We start from the raw sequence: 19,353 nt of genomic DNA, 5'->3' as shown, positions 1-19,353 counted from the left end.
AATTAAACTGTTGAATATTAAGATAATAAATTGATAAAATATTATTATTTTAACGGTATAGAAAAAGAAATAGAGGAAGAATTTAAAATCGGAAAATTTTCAAGAAGAAGAAAAATGATAGGAGCAAGATGGAATATTATAATAGCGAAAGGGATCTTTGGAATTCGTTAAGCTCTCAAAGTTAGAGGAAGAAACAATAGCTTGAAATTTTCCGAATACTTAGGAAAGCTCGTTAAAGTGGAAAAGGAAAGAGAAGCTTAAAGTCTGTAACTATCTAAAAAGGAATTCAGAAACTCTTCAGAAGATTGTAACAAGAAGAAGAAGGAGAAAAAAAAAAAGAAAGAAAGATATCGAAACTTTCTCATCTGTCAAAGTTTGTCCATCGATTATAAAAAGGAATACGTCATTATTTCGTCCATCATTCGAATCATTCTTCTGAATACTTAAAATTTAACAAATTCCCAAAGAAGATTGTTTAATTTTTTCTAAAAGAGAAATCTTAGATGGATTAAATTCTAGATACAAATTTTATGGAAATTTTATCTATGCAAGAGAGACGCACAAATTATTGGATGGTAAAAAGTTGAGGAGTAAAGTTTCTGGGATAAAAAAACGTGACAAATTTTTCGTCACTGGTGGCGAAACACGAAACAAACCCTCGCAAACTTAATAATATAATAAGAGAAGAATTGGAAAAAGTTCTAAAAGGAAAAAAAAATTAAATAAATAAATAAAGCAATAAAAAACACTCCCCCGTTATTTAATCTAAGAAAATAGATTGTGAGAATTGGGAAGGAGGGGGTGTTTCGCTCGATCGCGAATAATCATTCTTATTAAAATTCTGCAATTACCAGACCGTGTGAAAATTGCCGTGAAAGAAGAGGGAAAAATTAATTTAAACGAACGGGCAAAGCGTTTCTCTTTTATTAAGAGATAAAAATTATCAAAAGCAATAACCGTAGCGGCAGAACCTCTCTGAATAAAATGTTCCTTTAATACCAGAAACAAAATTAAAAAAAGAACGATCGTTATTTAGGATCGTTAATCTTAAATACAGAGAGAGAAAGATTGGAAAAAAAAAATATCAAAGTATCACAAGTGTAATAATGATACTCGTTTTAACATTTTTCGAGTTTGAAAATTCAAGATTGAAAAATTAATCTTCTCTTTCTCTTGGGTGAAATCGAAAAACGTTTTGGGGGAGGAGGAGAGGGTTTGAAAGGTTGCGATTGGAGAGTCTCCAGCGGGCGAAACATGAGGGAGGAGCCGATAGAGCAACGTCAGCAACGTGTCGTCGTCGTCGTCGTCGCGATAAGTGAGAGTCGTGACGTGGACAGGGGCCGAAATTTCTTTCGAAGAGGACGATGAACGAGGGCGGCCCCATTGCCGACAATTCGAGGCGGAAGTGGATGTCTGCTCGGACATAATAGGAGGAGGGCGGGTGGGCGGTGGAGGGGAAAAAGAAAACTATCCCTCTTGCGGGATGGTTTAAATGGGATCTCGTTTCGATTTTTCAATTTTCGAAAGGAAAGGGAGGGGAAAGTTTCGAAATTAGCGGAGGAGGGGGAGAGAAAGGTGGAAATAATTGGACAGGACGAGGGGAGGGGCAGTAATAGAAATTCAATCCCGGAATTCGAAAATTTCTATCTATCGACGGATAATAATTTCGAGGAATTTATCAACACGCCCTTCGAAGCGTGAAAACGGGAGGGATTCTTGTATTCCTTTCGGCAGGAAATGAAGAAACTTTTCTTCTGGAAAACCGGTTATCGAATACTGATATTTCCAGGTGTATCTATCCCCAGTGCTTTCTATTCTCGAAAAAAGGGGTTCTCGGATCGAGAATATTTCTCCATTTCGTATGGAGAACGTTCTTGGACACGTGATATATCCTGAATCAAGTGAACGAGTCAAATTTGTGTTTAAGACAGTGTGAAATATTGTTTAAATTTTAAGGACGATGCGAGGAAGAGGACGGTGAAAATAATTTTTTGGTGATGATAAATAAAGGAAGGTTGAGATAATTATAGACCGATTTCGAATTGAATGAGGAGTGAACGAGACAATAAGGAAAATCAGACGACGAAAAGAAAAGGAAAGGATGGCGTTTGTCGAGGGTGAATGGTAAATCTCGAAGGTGCTAATAGGTTTAATTGTTCTTTTCTGGAACGTTTTGGAGGAGGATTGAACGAGGTGCACGATTCGAAGCTAATTTTATCATTCGTCATTTAAAAATTTCCTCTGAACATCGATCAGTTGTTTTATAATTCTTAATCTCCGATTGAATCCAAAAAGAAAAAATCAAGAAGAACCTAAACTCTAAATCTAACCTCAAAAAACTTGCATATAACAATCGAGCAAAAATAATTGATCAAACACGTGTAAAAATAAGGAAGCTGCGAAACGAACCTAACCTCAAAACGAGAAAAGAAAAAGAACAGTATCTTCCTCCAAAGACCAAACAAAACGAATAAAACCTAACCTCAAAAACCTAATTAAAAATTCCTGAACGAACAAAGATATACAAAGAAGAGAGAAAAGAATCGATCAACGATGATCTCAGGATTTGCAAAGGATCGATGATCGAATCGTTGCCGTGATGGAGGCGATCCATGCGATCCGTATTCGTCGCTTTTCCACCAGTGAAATCGTTTCGCGAGAATCGTTGTTCGGTGCGTTGTTCGGCAGCAAGCGGTCTGAGATGGTTCGAGATTTGGCGCGACAGCTTGCCAACTAAAATGCGAGAGCTGAACGCGACCGCATGTGCTGCCCTTTACGAGCGCGTCGAGTGGTCCGGACCGTGGATCCTGGTTACCCTGATCGTGCTCGCGATAGTGAACGTGATGGTGGTGCTGGGCAACGTGCTCGTGATACTCGCTGTCTATCACACGAGCAAGCTGCGAAACGTGACGAATATGTTCATCGTTAGCCTCGCGGTGGCGGATCTGATGGTCGGCCTGGCTGTCCTTCCGTTTAGCGCTACGTGGGAGGTTTTCAAGGTGAGGCTTCAATTCTGTTCGCAATAACAATTGTAATCGCATCTGCTTTTCGATCGTATCGAATTGATCGCGCTCCCTGAAGTTTAAATTTCCCGCCCTTCCGTAGGTAAAGTAGAGTAAATTATATTTAGAAAAATGAGTGAAAATTTAGACAGAGTGGTGTTAAAATGGCGTCCAATAAGATAAAAATGGTAATATTTTATCTGAAGATTGAATTGAATACGCGAGAATGAGTGGAGAATCGTTTTTCATTTTTCTGACGTTTGAATTTGGCGCGCAATAATTACATTATAGAAGAATTCTTACGCTTTTTACGTTTGAAAAATTGAAATTCAAATTTGTGAATTTGCGTAACTTTTAATTTATAGCATAACGTGATATATTTTCTACGTGTATCAATTAAATACACAAAATCTATCAATAGCCAATCTTTATATAAGTTTCTTAGCTTGGAAAATAAATTCGACAAAAGAATCTCTAAAATAAACTCTAAGTAACACACTATAAAAAAAGAATATCACGTTTCGAGGATATTTAACTTACGAATTCCAACGCAGAGGATAAAAGCATTCGAAGATATAATTGGCAATTCTTTAAAAAAAAATCTGTAGATAGAAATATAAAAAAAAAAGAACTCGATCTTCTGCATGAAAAAAACATTCCAAAAATCCTTTTCCAGCCGCGATCACGAAGCAATATCACGCTTTATACCTCGAAATTAAAAGCGCCTCCACGTCGAACGAGATTTCAAAGAAAGATCGGAAAACACTGCACTGATTTTTCATCGTTGCGTGTCGAAACCTTTGATCTCTCGTCCGTTCGATGATTCCATCGATCGTTCCTCCCTATTCTCTCTCTCTCTCTCTTCTCTCCTCTCTTTTTTTTTTTCTTTTTTTTTCCCCTTTCTCTTGCAAGAAGACTAGGATAATGGCGCGAATCGAGGCGAAGCGGCCATGATGATGAGTTGGCGAGTTCCACCGACGACGGATCCCGAGTTTCTCGAGTGTTCTCGAGCGCGAATCTGCATCGAAATTCGAAACTTCGTGATTGGAGGAGCGACGATGCGCGAATCGCAGCCTGTTAAACGTTCGCGTGTGACGTTTCAATGATTTTCGACGGAGAGTGGAGGATTTTCGTTTTTCTATCTTTCTCTCCTTTTTTTTTTTTCTTTTTGGTTTTTCTCGAATTTAAGAAAGTTCAAAGTTACGGAGTTTTATCGAAATGAATTTTCCCTCTTCTCTTTCCTGGATCCTGGTGATTTGTTAAATTTTATTTCTTCGAATAAAAATTTTCATCGCGAGAAATCGTATTCTCGTGAAAAATCTCCGTGTAATGAAACAGTTCTGTTTCAGAATTGGAATTCTCTTCGCAGCATTTATGCAACTCGAGGAATGATTTCAATAATGAAAGAGAAAGGAGGGAATAAATTTTCTCTTATTTCTTATAAATGAAAAACAATTATTAACTACATAATTATACAATAATACAATTTAGAAAAGAAAAAAAGAGAAGCATCATTAAATCATCCTCGATGAATAGGAGTAAATTGTTTTCCTCCAATTGTTATTGCCTAGAATTATAAATAAAAACAATTACATTCAATAAAATATTATTAACTACACAATTATACAATAATACACATTTTTCCAATATTACCTAATTAATGAAAAAACATTGAAAAGAAAAGAGGAGAAGCATCATTAAATCATCCTCGATGAATAGGAATAATATAAAATATTATTAACTACACAATTATACAATAGTACAATTTTTCCAATATTACCTAATTAATGAAAAAATATTGAAAAGAAAAAAGGAGAAGCATCATTAAATCATCCTCGATGAATAGGAGTAAATTGTTTTCCTCCAATTGTTATTACCTAGAATTATAAATAAAAACAATTACATTCAATAAAATATTATTAACTACACAATTATACAATAATACAATTTTTCCAATATTACCTAATTAATGAAACAATATTGAAAAGAAAAGAGGAGAACCATCATTAAATCATCCTCGATGAATAGGAGTAAATTGTTTTCCTCCAATTGTTATTGCCTAGAATTATAAATAGAAGAGTTATAGAATTATAATAGAAAAGTTATAGAATTAGAATTATAAATAAAAACAATTATATTCAATAAAATATTATTAACTACACAATTATACAATAATACAATTTTTTCAATATTATCTAATTAATGAAAAAACATTGAAAAGAAAAGAGGAGAACCATCATTAAATCATTCTCGATAAATAGGAATAATATAAAATATTATTAACTACACAATTATACAATAATATACATTTTTCCAATATTACCTAATTAATAAAAAAACATTGAAAAGAAAAGAGGAGAGCCATCATTAAATCATCCTCGATGCGTCGAAATTACGGTCGAAATCGTTCCCCAATTAGCAGAAACTCGAGAGAAATAGAAAAACTCACCCTCCCTCAATTACAGCAACCAGGTAAGAGAAAGGCTGAAGGTTGAGGTTCAAATAACACCTCGAGACAATTATCCTTCCCGTTAGAGCAACCCCTTCGAATCGATACACCCCCTTGGTATCATCCAGGGAAGGATTGGCAAAAGATTAAAGAAAAAAGCGCGAGGAAGTGAAATAACCGTGAAAGGGGGGTGGGTTAGGCGCAACAGTTTGCCCTCGTCCTTCCTTCCTTCCTCTCGTCGTGATTCAACCCTCGAAGGATGAACGTTTCTTGGGGGTTGGATTTCGGTGGGGGTGAAGAAGATTGTTGCGCTTCTTGAGATTCAAAGTTTGACACTAAAATCTTGATGTTATACAATTTTCTTTATATCAATCTTCCATCTTCAATGTTTTATATAAATACAACATGAAATATTTATTTAATAATAATATATATTTTATATATATATATTTATTTAATAATAATAATAATAATAACGCATAAATACAAATGATCAACACTGTTATCTGTCTTCACCATTCAAATTAATCTACATCGAATCATTTCGAAATTAACTCGAACAGTGGACGATGACGAACAAGTTAATTAACGTCCCCCCCCGAAACTTAACCAGAAACAGACCAATGGCCGGTATTAATAACGGCCGTGCATCGCGAGGGTGGATAGGAGAGGGAGGGGGTTGGATTAATCGAATCGAACAAGAGCGTGGACAGGAGCGTGGCCGAGGATAATTCCGAAACAGGTGGTTGGCGTCGTGGTTGAATCACAGCGCGAGGCGGTTGCGGCAGCAGCTCACGGGGGGTGCATTATGCTCAACGCCTCCTCGTCTTAGCTGGAAGATAACGCGTCGTGATGGCTGAGGTCGATGGATACGACGGTATAATCGAAATTCTGTCGAGTATCGAGGGGTTGGAAGGAGTTTTTGATTTGTTCGATTCTATGCCTATTTTTCGAGTTGGAAAATTATTATAAATTGGCTGATGTTGGATAGAAATAGATATAATCGGAATTAGAAAGTAGAAATTTTTGAATTGGAGGAAGAAAATATAAAGTATATTGATCGAAGTGATTTTTTTTAAATTATGTATATTGAAAATATTATATAATTGATTATTATAGGATATTAATTTTTGGATTATTATGTAAAATTTAAACAATTAATTATAATATACGGTATAATCGAAATTCTGTTCGTGTCTATCGAGCATTAAGGGGTTGGAAGGAATTTTTAATTTATCTATGTTTATTTTTCGAGTTGGAAAATTATTATAAATCGACTGATGTTGGATAGAAATAGATATAATTGGAATTAGAAAGTAGAAATTTTTGAATTGGAGGAAGAAAATATAAAGTATATTGATCGAAGTGATTTTTTTTAAATTATATATATTGAAAATATTATATAATTGATTAATGATTATTATAGGATATTAATTTTTGGGATTATTATGTAAAATTTATACAATTAATTATAATATACGGTATAATCGAAATTCTGTTCGTGTCTGTCGAGTAGTTGGAAGGAGTTTTTGATTTGATTCTATGACTATTTTTCGAATTGGAAAATTGTTATAAATCGGCTGATGTTGGATAGAAATTTTTGAATTGGAGGAAGAAAATATAAAGTATATTGATCGAAGTGATTTTTTTTAAATTATGTATATTGAAAATATTATATAATTGATTAATGATTATTATAGGATATTAATTTTTGGGATTATTATGTAAAATTTATTATATGTACAATTAATATATTATGTACAATTATATATTATGTACAATTAATTATAAGATACGGTATAATCGAAATTCTGTTCGTGTCTGACGAGCATTAAGGGGTTGGAAGGAGTTTTTGAATTGGAGGAAGAAAATATAAAGTATGTTGATCGAAGTGATTTTTTTTAAATTTTGTATATTGAAAATATTATATAATTGATTAATGATTATTATAGGATTAATTAATTAATTTTTGGGATTATTATGTAACATAAAATTTGATCTGAAGGTAAATTGGAGGGTTAGAAGAAAAAGTATAATCGATTGTTAATTTATTTTAGAATAATATGTAATTGTTATAATATTCTTAAGCGCCCTCTTTCCATGCTTGAAACTAAAATTATATAATTCATTAGTAATATTGGAAGGGAAATTGAAAGATTGAAATATCGGGGAAGGAGGATATATAAGAAGCAGAAGAGTACACTTGATCAGTTCTCAATTTACCTTGGAACAATGCAAGATAAATTGGAAAACAATTAAGGCCACTTTTCTACTCCTCCGATATTCCAATTTACTTTCGAATTATCCTAATTAATTAAATCATATTTAATCAAAAATTACAACTCGATTTATAGATCAAGCATTTGTTGAAATTAATTAATTAAATCATCATTATATTTTCATTATTTCTAAATTAACAAAGTTAAAATTATAACAACATATTCGTTCACATCTATAAATATTTTTTCAAAAATACAAACGTTCAACAAATGTACAACAAAAGTCTCGAAAAACTTGTGCTTCGTTTGAGAACGTAAATTCACCTTCTCGTGCATTATGTATCGTACACACGAATTCGAGCGACATTCTCGAGTCAAGTTTGCTCGTATGGATAGGATATATATATATAAAGAGAGAGAAAGAGAGAGAGAAAGAATATTGGTTTCGAGGAGATTGAAACGCAGAGTAAAGGATGGATAAAGGTATTGTACAGCATAGAGGGATGTATCGAAACGTGGATGGATGAACAACGCTGAGGTCCGTCTAAAATGAGAGGAAAAACGAGAGGATAACGAGAAACCATAAAGCCATCGTGGAAAATTTATACGATACGTGGAGGAAAAGTGGTTGGATATCTTTCAATTTTTAGGTTAGGTTTCTTACGAAAGGAGGAAAGAAAAGAAATCTATCCTTTTCGAAATTATTTTACTTCGATTTTATCATCAATCGTTTTCAAAAATCTTTGAAAGAATATTGTTAGAAAATCCAAAAATAATCCACGAAATGTATTTCATTATTGGAATTACACGTAATATGCCATAGTTCGCATAGAACAATGTCTCGCCAAAGTTGAAAGACGAGGCGGGACGTAAAATAGATTTCGAAACCTAATGGATTCCTATGCGATTCGGCTTTCAAAGGTGTGGATATTCGGTGATCTATGGTGCTCCATCTGGCTGGCGGTCGACGTATGGATGTGCACCGCGTCGATATTGAATTTGTGCGCCATCAGCCTGGATAGATACTTAGCTGTGACCAGGCCAGTCAGTTATCCTCAGGCAAGTACCATTTACCGATTATTCGATTTCGTGGAACAGGTGTACGATGAAACGCTCGATGAAGCCATTTGTCCCCTACTTGGTTACTCCCCTCCGCTTATACATAGCGCCTCTGTTCTCTTGTCCAATGGACAATGAATTCGACGTTCCTGGCTTTGGAACGGCTTTAATTGATCGATCGAATTGTTCCACGTGAAACGAACATTTGAATTCACGCTTCGATTTGTTAATTTTTCTTAATCTTAATTCCCAGAAATTTGCAAATGATTCATTTGTAATTTTCATTAAATTAAATTCTTGGAAAGATTAAGAAATTTTACCAAAGATAAAAGTAATTTAATTTTAATCTTCACAAATATTTTGATACTTCTCATCATTTTGAATCAATAATACATTATATATTTTAATATAAATTAAAAAACTTATTCTTAAATTGAATTAAATTTCCATTTTATATCAATCAAATAAAATTAACAAATCATTTTTGTGTTGAAAGAAATAACAAATTAATTGGAATTAATTGAAAGCATGAAATCATTTTGAATTTTCGAAACCTCAGATCATGTCGCCGAGGAGAGCAAGGCTGCTGGTTGCAACCGTGTGGATCTTGAGCTTCGTCATCTGCTTCCCACCCCTGGTCGGTTGGAAAGACAAACGGGTAATTATCACTAATTTCGACAATTCGTAGCAACTCTTCTGCCATTTTCTATTACTTTTCTTACCCTTGTTCACGTAGTCTCATCCCGCGTACAACATGACGTTTGCTCAAAACGGACCATTCAACACCACCACCATCTTCGTCCCCGTGAAACCGTGTCCTTGGATCTGCGAGCTGACCAACGATGCCGGCTACGTCGTTTATAGGTGAGTTATATAAAAAGTTTTATAGAAATCCTTCTCTCAACCCTCCAGAATTATTACTTTTTTTCTTTTTGTTTTGTCTAGAGGGTTGATTTTTCAAAGGAAGGTTGAAAACTTCTTCTCTGGAGAGTGGAGAATTTTGTGAGAGATGGGGAATTGGGAAGGAGTGAAGGAGTTTTAATTAAAAGAGTTTTTGTAAAGTGATGGAGATGAAAATTTTAGGGTTTGAAAGTTGTTTGGCAAGTTTGAGAAAGTTTGAGAAAGTTGAGAGATACAATTAATATAAGGATGATTGGAATGAAAATTATAGGATTTGAATTTTTTGGGGAATTTTGGAAGAGAAAGTTGAAAGTTGTTTAAGAAGGTTGAGAGATACAATTAATATAAGGATGATTGGAATGAAAATTATAGGATTTGAATTTTTTGGAGAATTTTGGAAGAGAAAGTTGAAAATTGTTTGGCAAGTTTGAGAAGATTGAGAAACAATTAATATAAGGATGATTGGAATAAAAATTATAGGATTTGAATTTTTTGGGGAATTTTGGAAGAGAAAGTTGAAAGTTGTTTGAGAAAAGTTTGAGAGATACAATTAATATAAGAATGATTAGAATGAAAATTATAGGATTTGAATTTTTGGGGAATTTTGGAAGAGAAAGTTGAAAGTTGTTTGAGAAAAATTTGAGAAAGTTGAGAGAGATAATTAATATAAGGATGATTGGAATGAAAATTATAGGATTTGAATTTTTTGGGGAATTTTGAAACAGAAAGTTGAAAGTTGTTTGACAAGTTTGAGAAAAGTTTGAGAAGATTAAGAGAGACAATTAATATAAGGATGATTGGAATGAAAATTATAGGATTTGAATTTTTGAGGGAATTTTAGAAGAGAATTCTTTTAATTTGTAAAACTATTGGATTGGAAATTGTAACGTTCAATGAATTTTTTGGATGGAGTAATAATTTTAGAGGGAAAGTTGAGATAAATTACACTTTTTGAAGAGAGTTTGTGAGGTAATTTGGGTGAAAATTTGTGTTTGAATTCTCTAGGCTATAAATTTGTGAGCGAAGAATCTTAATGAAGATTAAGATTACTTGTTAGAAAACTATGGAGGTGATCGAGGTGAGGAAACTTTTTAAAAGGATTTGCAAGCTAATTGGGATGAAAATTTTAACGTTTCGAATTTCTCGAAGAATGAAGAGGATCGTTAATTAAGATAATTGGTTAATTAAAGAGATTGGAGTAATTGGTACGATAATTTTTCGAGGGAGATTTATAAATTTATTCAATTTTGAAAAAAATTTGAAAAATTGGACGTACAGTTGGATCTATTTGTAAAATAAACAAGATGGAAATTAGGTGCGAATCGATTCGGAAAATCGAAATAATAGAAATTAGAGTCAGGGTTTAAATAATGTGCTGTAAATCTTACAAATCTTGAATTCCCAGAAATAGAAAATACAGCTCCGAGACGAGAGATCGTAAAGTTTCGTTTCTTACATACTAGAACATTTCGACATCTCGCCACTTTAACGCTATAAGTTATGATACCTCGAGGCTTTGATAGTTGAAATATTATGATATTCCGACGCTTTGATGCTTCAGAGTTTCGAAACACACCTGGATTCCCGCTTAATCCCACAGTTTCAACATTAACTCTGCCAATCAGAATTATTAATGGAGAGAATTTGAGGGATCTTATTTAATTTGGAATAAAAGATTTTCAAGTACTAAGAAACTTTCCATTAAAAAAAAAAAAATTACAAAATCTCTTCACAAAAATTGTAAAGTCTCCAAATTTAATTTAATCAATATTTGTTTTCTAACAGCTTCTATCGAATCTCAAGCTCTAACTCTCCATCCCCTTCCAAAATTCCATCTCAAAATTATCTCGAGTACAATTTTTTTCGATCGATCGAATAATCAAATCACGATTAACACAAGAAGAATACAACGAAGCGAAATTACACGCGTAATCGAGGTCCGGGCGGATGTGATCCGCCTTGAAGATTATTAAGCCGTGGAGAGCCGGGTCTGAAATTTTCTGGCAAACATCGTGTCTATTCTTACCGCGTTATCGCGATCGGCGTGTTCATCAATCCACGCCGGTTTATGCCCGACGTTGCATCTAAATCAGCTACTGAGTAGACGGTTAATGTTCCATCCCCGATGCCGGATAAATTTACGATGTCTCGTTCCCGTTGTTATCATTTTCACTTTGCCCGTGATATTTCAAACCTTTTCACTGCGAATGTAAAATTGCTCGGGAAGAATTAATAATCGATGATGTAACGAATTCGTTTCTTGCATCGAAAGCTTCCTAGATTCACGAATTTATAACGTGATTTTTTAAAAATCCAAAATGTCTTGGATACTTTTTTATGAAATATTTTTATTCAATATAGAAAAGTAATTAATATTCTTTGTATTGAATTTAATTTTGGTATCTAAAATTTCTTTTCTTAAAATCTCCCTTCTTTTATTTAAATATTATAATTTTTAATATTTTAATATTTAATATTATATTAATAAATTTTTAATATTTAATATTTAAATATTTAAATGCATCGTTTCAATTAAATCAATCGATGTAAATTAATCTTCTTCGTCGCAATTCAAAGTCTATATCTAATATTTCTAAAATTTATCAAGATTAATTTTCCGTCTGAACGATATTAATTAAATATTCGTCTTCTGTTAAATTCGATTTATCGAAAAATTAATTCGCGCTAATTCGTCGTTTATCTTAAAATTATCTTTAAATTAAAAGCATAATTTCCCCGGCTGGAATAATACAATAAAATTCATTGGATCGTGACACGTGCAATTTCATAGCATAGAGTTCATTTCGCTTTTTCCATCATGGCGATCGAAAGATAGAAGATAAAGCGGCCTCTATTCATCAGCATCTATTGTGAGCGTGTCAACAAAAGGGGCACAACTTGATCTCTTATCTGATACAAAGAGCAATACTGTAGACAAACAGTAGCTTTATCCATAGACACGAAGTTTACAAGGCTATCTGCGAGCGCGAGGGTTTCGTATCTTTCCATCCTGGCCTCGTGTAGAAAAAGATATGTCAAAGCGAAACTGGAAATTCAATGGAAAACGCCAGTGCGCGCTTTCGATACGTATGTGTTCCCCCCTGTCTTCGTTTCAATTGTAATGATGAAATTATGCGTTGCAGGGAAAATGAAAAACGTAATGGCTAGTTCTAGATTTTGTTTTAAGAAAGTAAGTTGTTTATGTATAAGAAAGGAGGGTATTGAAGATGAAATGGATTATTTCAAAGAAGGAAGAAGAATAGGAAAATAGGAAAGGTGAAAAATTATAAAAGAAATTGGAAAAGAAACTTTACAAAAGATAAAAGATGATACAAATGTGAAAATAATATGAAAAAGAGAACGAAAGGAAGATAATAAAATTAGAAAGGAATTAAAAATAGAGAATGAAAGAAGTAACAAAAAGTGGTAGAAATAAATTAAAAAAAAGAGATGAATGAAATATCTAAAAGAAATATGTATGTTATTTCATAAAATCTACAGGAAAATAAAAACAGTTTATTGCTCACTGGGGTAATTAAAAAAGCAGCTGGTATAACACAACAATTTTGTCCCACAATGAAAAATGCTCCTCCTTTAATTCTTACAATGTGCAATAAATTATATTTTTTCCTGTAAATTTTATAAAATTTTATAACATACACTCTTCTTCCGGATGTTCATCTTAAATAAAAATTTGAGAAATAAAAGAATAACAAAAATTGCAAATATGAAAAAAATAGAAGAAGAAACAACCAACCATTTAATTTAAAATTAAACTCCATTTTATAATCTCTCATCAAAATCTTCAAATTACTCCTTAATCAATTCCTTTTTCAATTTTGAGTCTTTTAAAGCCTCGATAAAATACCACAACTCAATAACGGAAATTAAAAAAATAAAATTATAATTAATCCTGTCGAAGAAGCGAAACGAGACAGAACGAAGTAGGGATTTAACAGGTGGCTCCATTAAACTCGTCTAAGAATGCCCAAGGGATGAGCGCCAACCCTATCTTGAAACGAAATTATCCTCTTTAACTCTGTCTCTCTCCCTCTCTTCCCCTCTCTTTTTCTGTACTAAATTAAAAACTTATTTGCAGCGCTCTTGGTTCTTTCTATATACCGATGTTGGTCATGCTGTTTTTCTACTGGAGGATCTATAACGCGGCCGTCTCCACCACAAAGGCTATTAATCAAGGCTTCCGCACGACAAAGAGTTCGAAAATGTTTGGCTCTAGGTAAAATTGAGTCTCTGAGTATTTGGATTGTTGAATGGCTTCTTTCAATAAACAATCATTCAGAATTAAGTAACTATCAAACATTATTAGCTATTAAACCTACTTATTTTATTATTAAAATTTTGAATTATAATAAAATCAATGTCAAAATCAAATTCAAATTAATTCCACTTAACTAATTTTATATTTATGAAATATATAATTACTAATTTAACATTTCAAGATGTTCTCTTTTAATATAAATTAATGGTTAGTTAAGTGGAATTAATTTTGAAATGTTAAATTAGTAATTATATATTTCATAAATATGAAATTTCTTGTAATTGATTACTTTTTAATTATAACACAATCTACATAAAATCAAAGACAATTTTGAGTCATCATTTATCTCTCATCTTTAATTTGTTTAAAAAGTTTATATAAATGGATTATGAAAAATAGTGCTACGAATTGTGATACAGATTCGACGAAGAGAGGTTGACCTTGAGGATCCATCGTGGCCGAGGAAGCGTGCACAATGGGAGCAACAACGGAAGTCCGAGGAGCCCCGAGTCGAACAGTCGGTGCTCGGTGAAAAGGGAGAAGATAAAAATCTCGGTGTCGTATCCGAGCACGGAGACGTTGAATACAAAGTGTAACACCCTCGAAAGAACGCCATCCAAGTGTTCTCAGACCTCTGTGCATTACAGCAATGGGCAGACGCACAGCCAATTGTGTCCAACCCCCAGAAGCACTCATTTAAAGGTAACTTAAACGTGAATGAATTAACTCTCTCATAGAAATTCCTTTAATATTATTCCTCCCTTGTGGAAAAATTTAATTTTCCAATTATATTTACATGAAAAGGGAAGATTATTGAGATTGCTAATCATTTTCTATTGAAAATTTTTGCATATAAATTGATAATTTTTATTCTTGTCAAAATAAATATCTATAATCTAATGATTAAAAATTTATTTAAAGAAAATATTTTTCTTCGAATCAATTTATTTTATTTATATAATATATATATATAAATAATTCTTCGGAAAAATCGAAATCGAAATACTCTTTGCCTCGTGCAATCAAATTTTCTGAAATGTAAATCGCGCGAAAGAGAGAAGTCAGAGAACGTTTACAGGGAGCCATAAATATGCATCAACGCGCCTCGAAATCTTTGTCCAAGAGCTTTGCACGAATAAAAATCCGTCCACAGCTTTTTCCATCTTTAACTCTTGGCTCCCATGAAAAAGATGTTATTTCAAAATTTATTCATCAATCTCGGTGAAGCGAAAATTCCATACTTATAAAATAATAATCAAGAAAGATTTATTTATCATTTTTTTTGTGGTAAAAAATAAAATATATCATTTTCAAGATTATTGTCTAAGTTTTAATAAAGCATGCAATAAATGCAAAAATACTATTGCATCCATTATAAAATTAATTTATACATTAAATTGTTTATCATTTAACTATTATTATTATTTCCCTATTTAAATTTGATTTTCACGCTACTATAAATAATAAAGAAATATAAAGCCTGATAAAAAAGACCTTATTGGAAAATATATACGTAAATATTTTTCGTAGCTTATACAATAATCTGAAAGAAAAGCCTTGAGAGAATAGAAGCATTGAAGAAGAAAAATCTTGCACGTGCACAATCTATCACACATGCAATTTTACGTCGCAACAATCGTTGGATTAGATATTTTGAAACAACGTGAAAGAAACGATAGAAATTTTCTTGCATGGAATAAATAAAAAAAAATAAAAAAAAAAAGAGAGAGAGAAAAATTTCTCAACTTCTCCTCTCCCCAATAGCCTCGAATCAATAATTTGTCCATCTTTGCGACATCCGATAAAATCCTGAAAATAGCGAACAGAGAACGAACAGAGCGTAGCGAAAATGGGTTTCGATTTTACGATAGAAAACGGATTTCACGATCGTGAAATCGTAAAATTCTGGTGACACGTTGGAAGTGTGTCTCTCGAGGAAAATATCGAGGGAACGGTGTCGTTAAACGTGGTCTCGATACGTTCGCGACAGGTGAGCGGCATCAACAGGGTTGGAAGCACCAGAAGACCTAGCAGGAGGAACAGCTGCGAGAGTCAAATGATGGGTGATGAGATGTCGTTGCGGGAGCTCACTCAAGTCACCGAGGAGAAGCCAAGGGTGATGAAGATGGGGAAGAGAAATATTAAAGCTCAGGTATTGCACAATCTTTTGAAATATTTAAAATTGTAAAAGAGGATAATTGATTGAACTGATATTGTGATAAACATTTGTGCTGTTAGTTTGACATAATAGTTTATATCAAAATTATAAATACTAATTCTAAAATCAAATTATAATTTAATATTATAGATTGATTAATTTATATAGATATTATATAGATATATATAATGTTAATAGTTTATGTCAAAATTATAAATACTAATTGTAATTCTAATTCTAAAATCAAATTATAATTTAATATTATAAGTTGATTAATTTATATAGGTATTATATAGATATATATATATATTTTTATAGATATTAATTCTAAAATCAAATTATAATTTAATATTATAGGTTGATTAATTTATATAAAATTGTAAGGAAATGATAAAAGGCAAATTAATTTAAAGAAGAATAATAAATGAATAATAAAATGAATGTGAAAAATTTGCAGAGAGTAAGTTGAGGAATACATAAAGTTATTACAATGATCCAGGTGAAGAGATTTCGAATGGAGACGAAGGCGGCGAAGACACTGGGCATCATCGTCGGCGGGTTCATCCTCTGCTGGCTTCCTTTCTTCACAATGTACTTGGTGCGCGCCTTTTGCCGCAACTGCATCCACCCCACTGTGTTTAGCGTACTGTTTTGGCTAGGCTACTGCAACTCCGCAATAAATCCGTGTATCTACGCGCTGTTTAGCAAGGACTTCCGGTTCGCGTTCAAAAGTATCATCTGCAAGTGCTTCTGCAAACGGCGGACGAACACTTTGAGACGCGGCAGCGATGGAAGTCAATTAGCGATGAGGTGAGTGAAAACAAATCTCTCTCGAATCAAGTCATGAATCTCTAAATCATAAATCTCTCCAGTTAATTAAGCGAATATGATTTAACGATAGACTCATGATTTAACTCGATTGAAAAGCATGATTCTCTATTTAATTTTATTTTATTTGCAAATCTCTAACTTCATCAAACTCCAACACTACAAACTTCCTGAAACTTTCAATATTATCTCAAGTAACTTCCCATAACAATCTATCTTTCACAATAAGACAGCCAACAAACTATGCCATTAATATTATAGTTCAACAGGAAACCAATATGGCAATCAATTAACCTTCCATAACAAGTTGGTAATAGTCAACTGTTACAAGTCTATCAATCTAATATCAAAAATCCTCCATTTTCTAAATAAAATATAATATCAATCAATATCTTCCAATATAAATTAAATCAATGCTGTATATAATATCAATCCAATCTCTCCAATTTTGTAAACTATTCAACGTGATAAAAGCTTTGATAATAATATATCAATTCACTTTCCACACACTAACCTAACTTTTCACAACAATCTAGTCAACAAAAAAAACTATCACGATATCACTTTAACCTTCACAAGAAATCACTTACTACAATCTATCGCATCAATCCACAATAAATCATTTCCAAGATGATCCAAATTGACCACATCTTCTCAAAAAAAGATACAATACACTATTGCTCCGTTTGTAGAAACGATCGGAGCCCAAGCTACTCGATGCAAGTTCCCCAACAGGGGGCGTCCATCGACGACTCGGACCCGGACCCAAGCTCAGAACCGACTGTGCATTCGCAGAGCGAGTCGAGATGACTGTAGCGTGCCAGGTGTGGCGCTCAGCGCGTCACCTTCGATCCTAGAACCTCGAAAGTGAGGATCCAATCTTTCTAAGGATTTCACGTTTCGTGCCGCGAAATCGAGCACGACGAGAATCGAGTGCGAAAGGATGGACGTGGAATTCGCGACAAAAAAAAAAGAAAAAACAGTCGAGCTTCTTCGGTGTCTTAACTTTGTTCCGCCAGCTTCGTTGCTACAACGGAAGAGACGTTTTTAAAAATAAAAAAAAAAAAGATATATTCGCTCAAGCTAGTCGTAGATCGAGACTGAATATAAATAAAAAGAAAGAAGAAGGAAGGATTCGGTGTGAGAGATCGTAAAAAAGAAATTCTTGCTAGAATTAATTGTAGGGGAAATGGTGAAGATTGAAAGTGGAAAAAGAAGTTTCGTGAAGGATTCATTAAGGATAATAATACGTACATACGTGATTACGTGTCGATATTTACATATGTGTACCATAAACGCAACGGATGTAAACGCAGGTTATACAATTACGAAGCCAGTGCAGCCACACACACACACACGGTTGGCTACCGAAGCTCCCTCTGGCCTCTCAGCTAATCGCCATCGTTGCCGCCATATTGTTTCCGTAGATTTTTTACCGTTCCTCGTTGGTTATTTGTGATAATAGCGAATTTAAACGATCGCCTTTTGCTGAACACGCGATAATTCGGTGTGTTGTACAGGTTGCTTCAAAAAAAAAAAAAAACTCGTCGGGAGTTTGTCACGGGAGCGGATAGATTTTGTTGAGAGACTGTGAGACTGTGAGAGAGAAACATCGTGGGAGGATAATATATTATCGAATTTTGAAACATCCTGTAGGACGATTTTTAATGTAATTTATACAGGTTGTTTCAAAAGTTATCGAGATAATTATATTTAGATTGCGTTTGTGAACATTGTTGGAAGATTGATGTAAGAATTTTGAAACATCTTGTAATTCAGGTTATGTTATTATACAGAGAGAATATTGTGTTATGAATGACGTGTTGCGAAACGGTTCTGTTGGACGTGCATCGATCGAAGATTGTATTATAAATCGATTCTTTGAAACCGTGAAAAGAGTTATTATTGTTGGTTAATGTGAAGAATTTTGAAACATCCTGTAGGACGTGTAATCGAGACACACGTGCACACCTACACATACACAAATACACGTGCATACACACACGTTCACGCATATGCCGTGAAAAATAAAAAAAAAAAAAAAAGAAAAGAGAACGTAAGTGTTGTTATAACGATGCCATTTTAAAAAAGAGGAAAACTTGCGATATTTTGTACGGACCCAATTTCGATTCTTTCTCGAACGTTCTCCTTTGATGATCGTACGAGGGAGGACAGAGGGACGTACGAAATCGACGAGGTTCATTGTATTATGTGATATACCGTCTACAATACGTAACGAAACGAATGGAAGAATAAATATGCGAATAAATCCATGATCGTTGATTCTTTCTGAAAAATTCTCGTTATTTAATCCTAATAACGTGTGATTCTTCGCGGAAAATGATGGATCAAAGATTTGAAAAGAGATTTAGAAATTGAAAACTTCTGATTGAAATTTTTAATTTTAAGATTAAAAATAATCGATTGAAAAACTTGGAAAATTAAAAAGCTTAACAAAT

General features: G+C 33.3%; 1 protein-coding gene across 1 annotated transcript; it reads left to right on the top strand.

Moving 5' to 3' along the window:
* Positions 1–1,578: 1,578 nt before the first annotated feature.
* Positions 1,579–17,874, top strand: Oa1 (octopamine receptor; the record flags this gene model as incomplete). Its single annotated transcript, NM_001011565.1, is given in 9 exon segments — positions 1,579–2,999; positions 8,592–8,729; positions 9,289–9,387; positions 9,466–9,593; positions 13,729–13,866; positions 14,328–14,610; positions 15,899–16,060; positions 16,566–16,876; positions 17,587–17,874. Coding segments are annotated over 9 exon segments (1,764 nt in total). The 5' UTR covers positions 1,579–2,612.
* Between the last annotated feature and the right edge of the window lie 1,479 nt (positions 17,875–19,353).

Source organism: Apis mellifera, linkage group LG15 (assembly GCF_003254395.2).
Source record: "Apis mellifera strain DH4 linkage group LG15, Amel_HAv3.1, whole genome shotgun sequence".
In the NCBI taxonomy this organism is placed as follows: Eukaryota; Metazoa; Arthropoda; class Insecta; order Hymenoptera; family Apidae; genus Apis; species Apis mellifera.
Note: the sequence above shows the minus strand (reverse complement) of the source record. Positions and strands in the feature narration are given on the sequence as shown.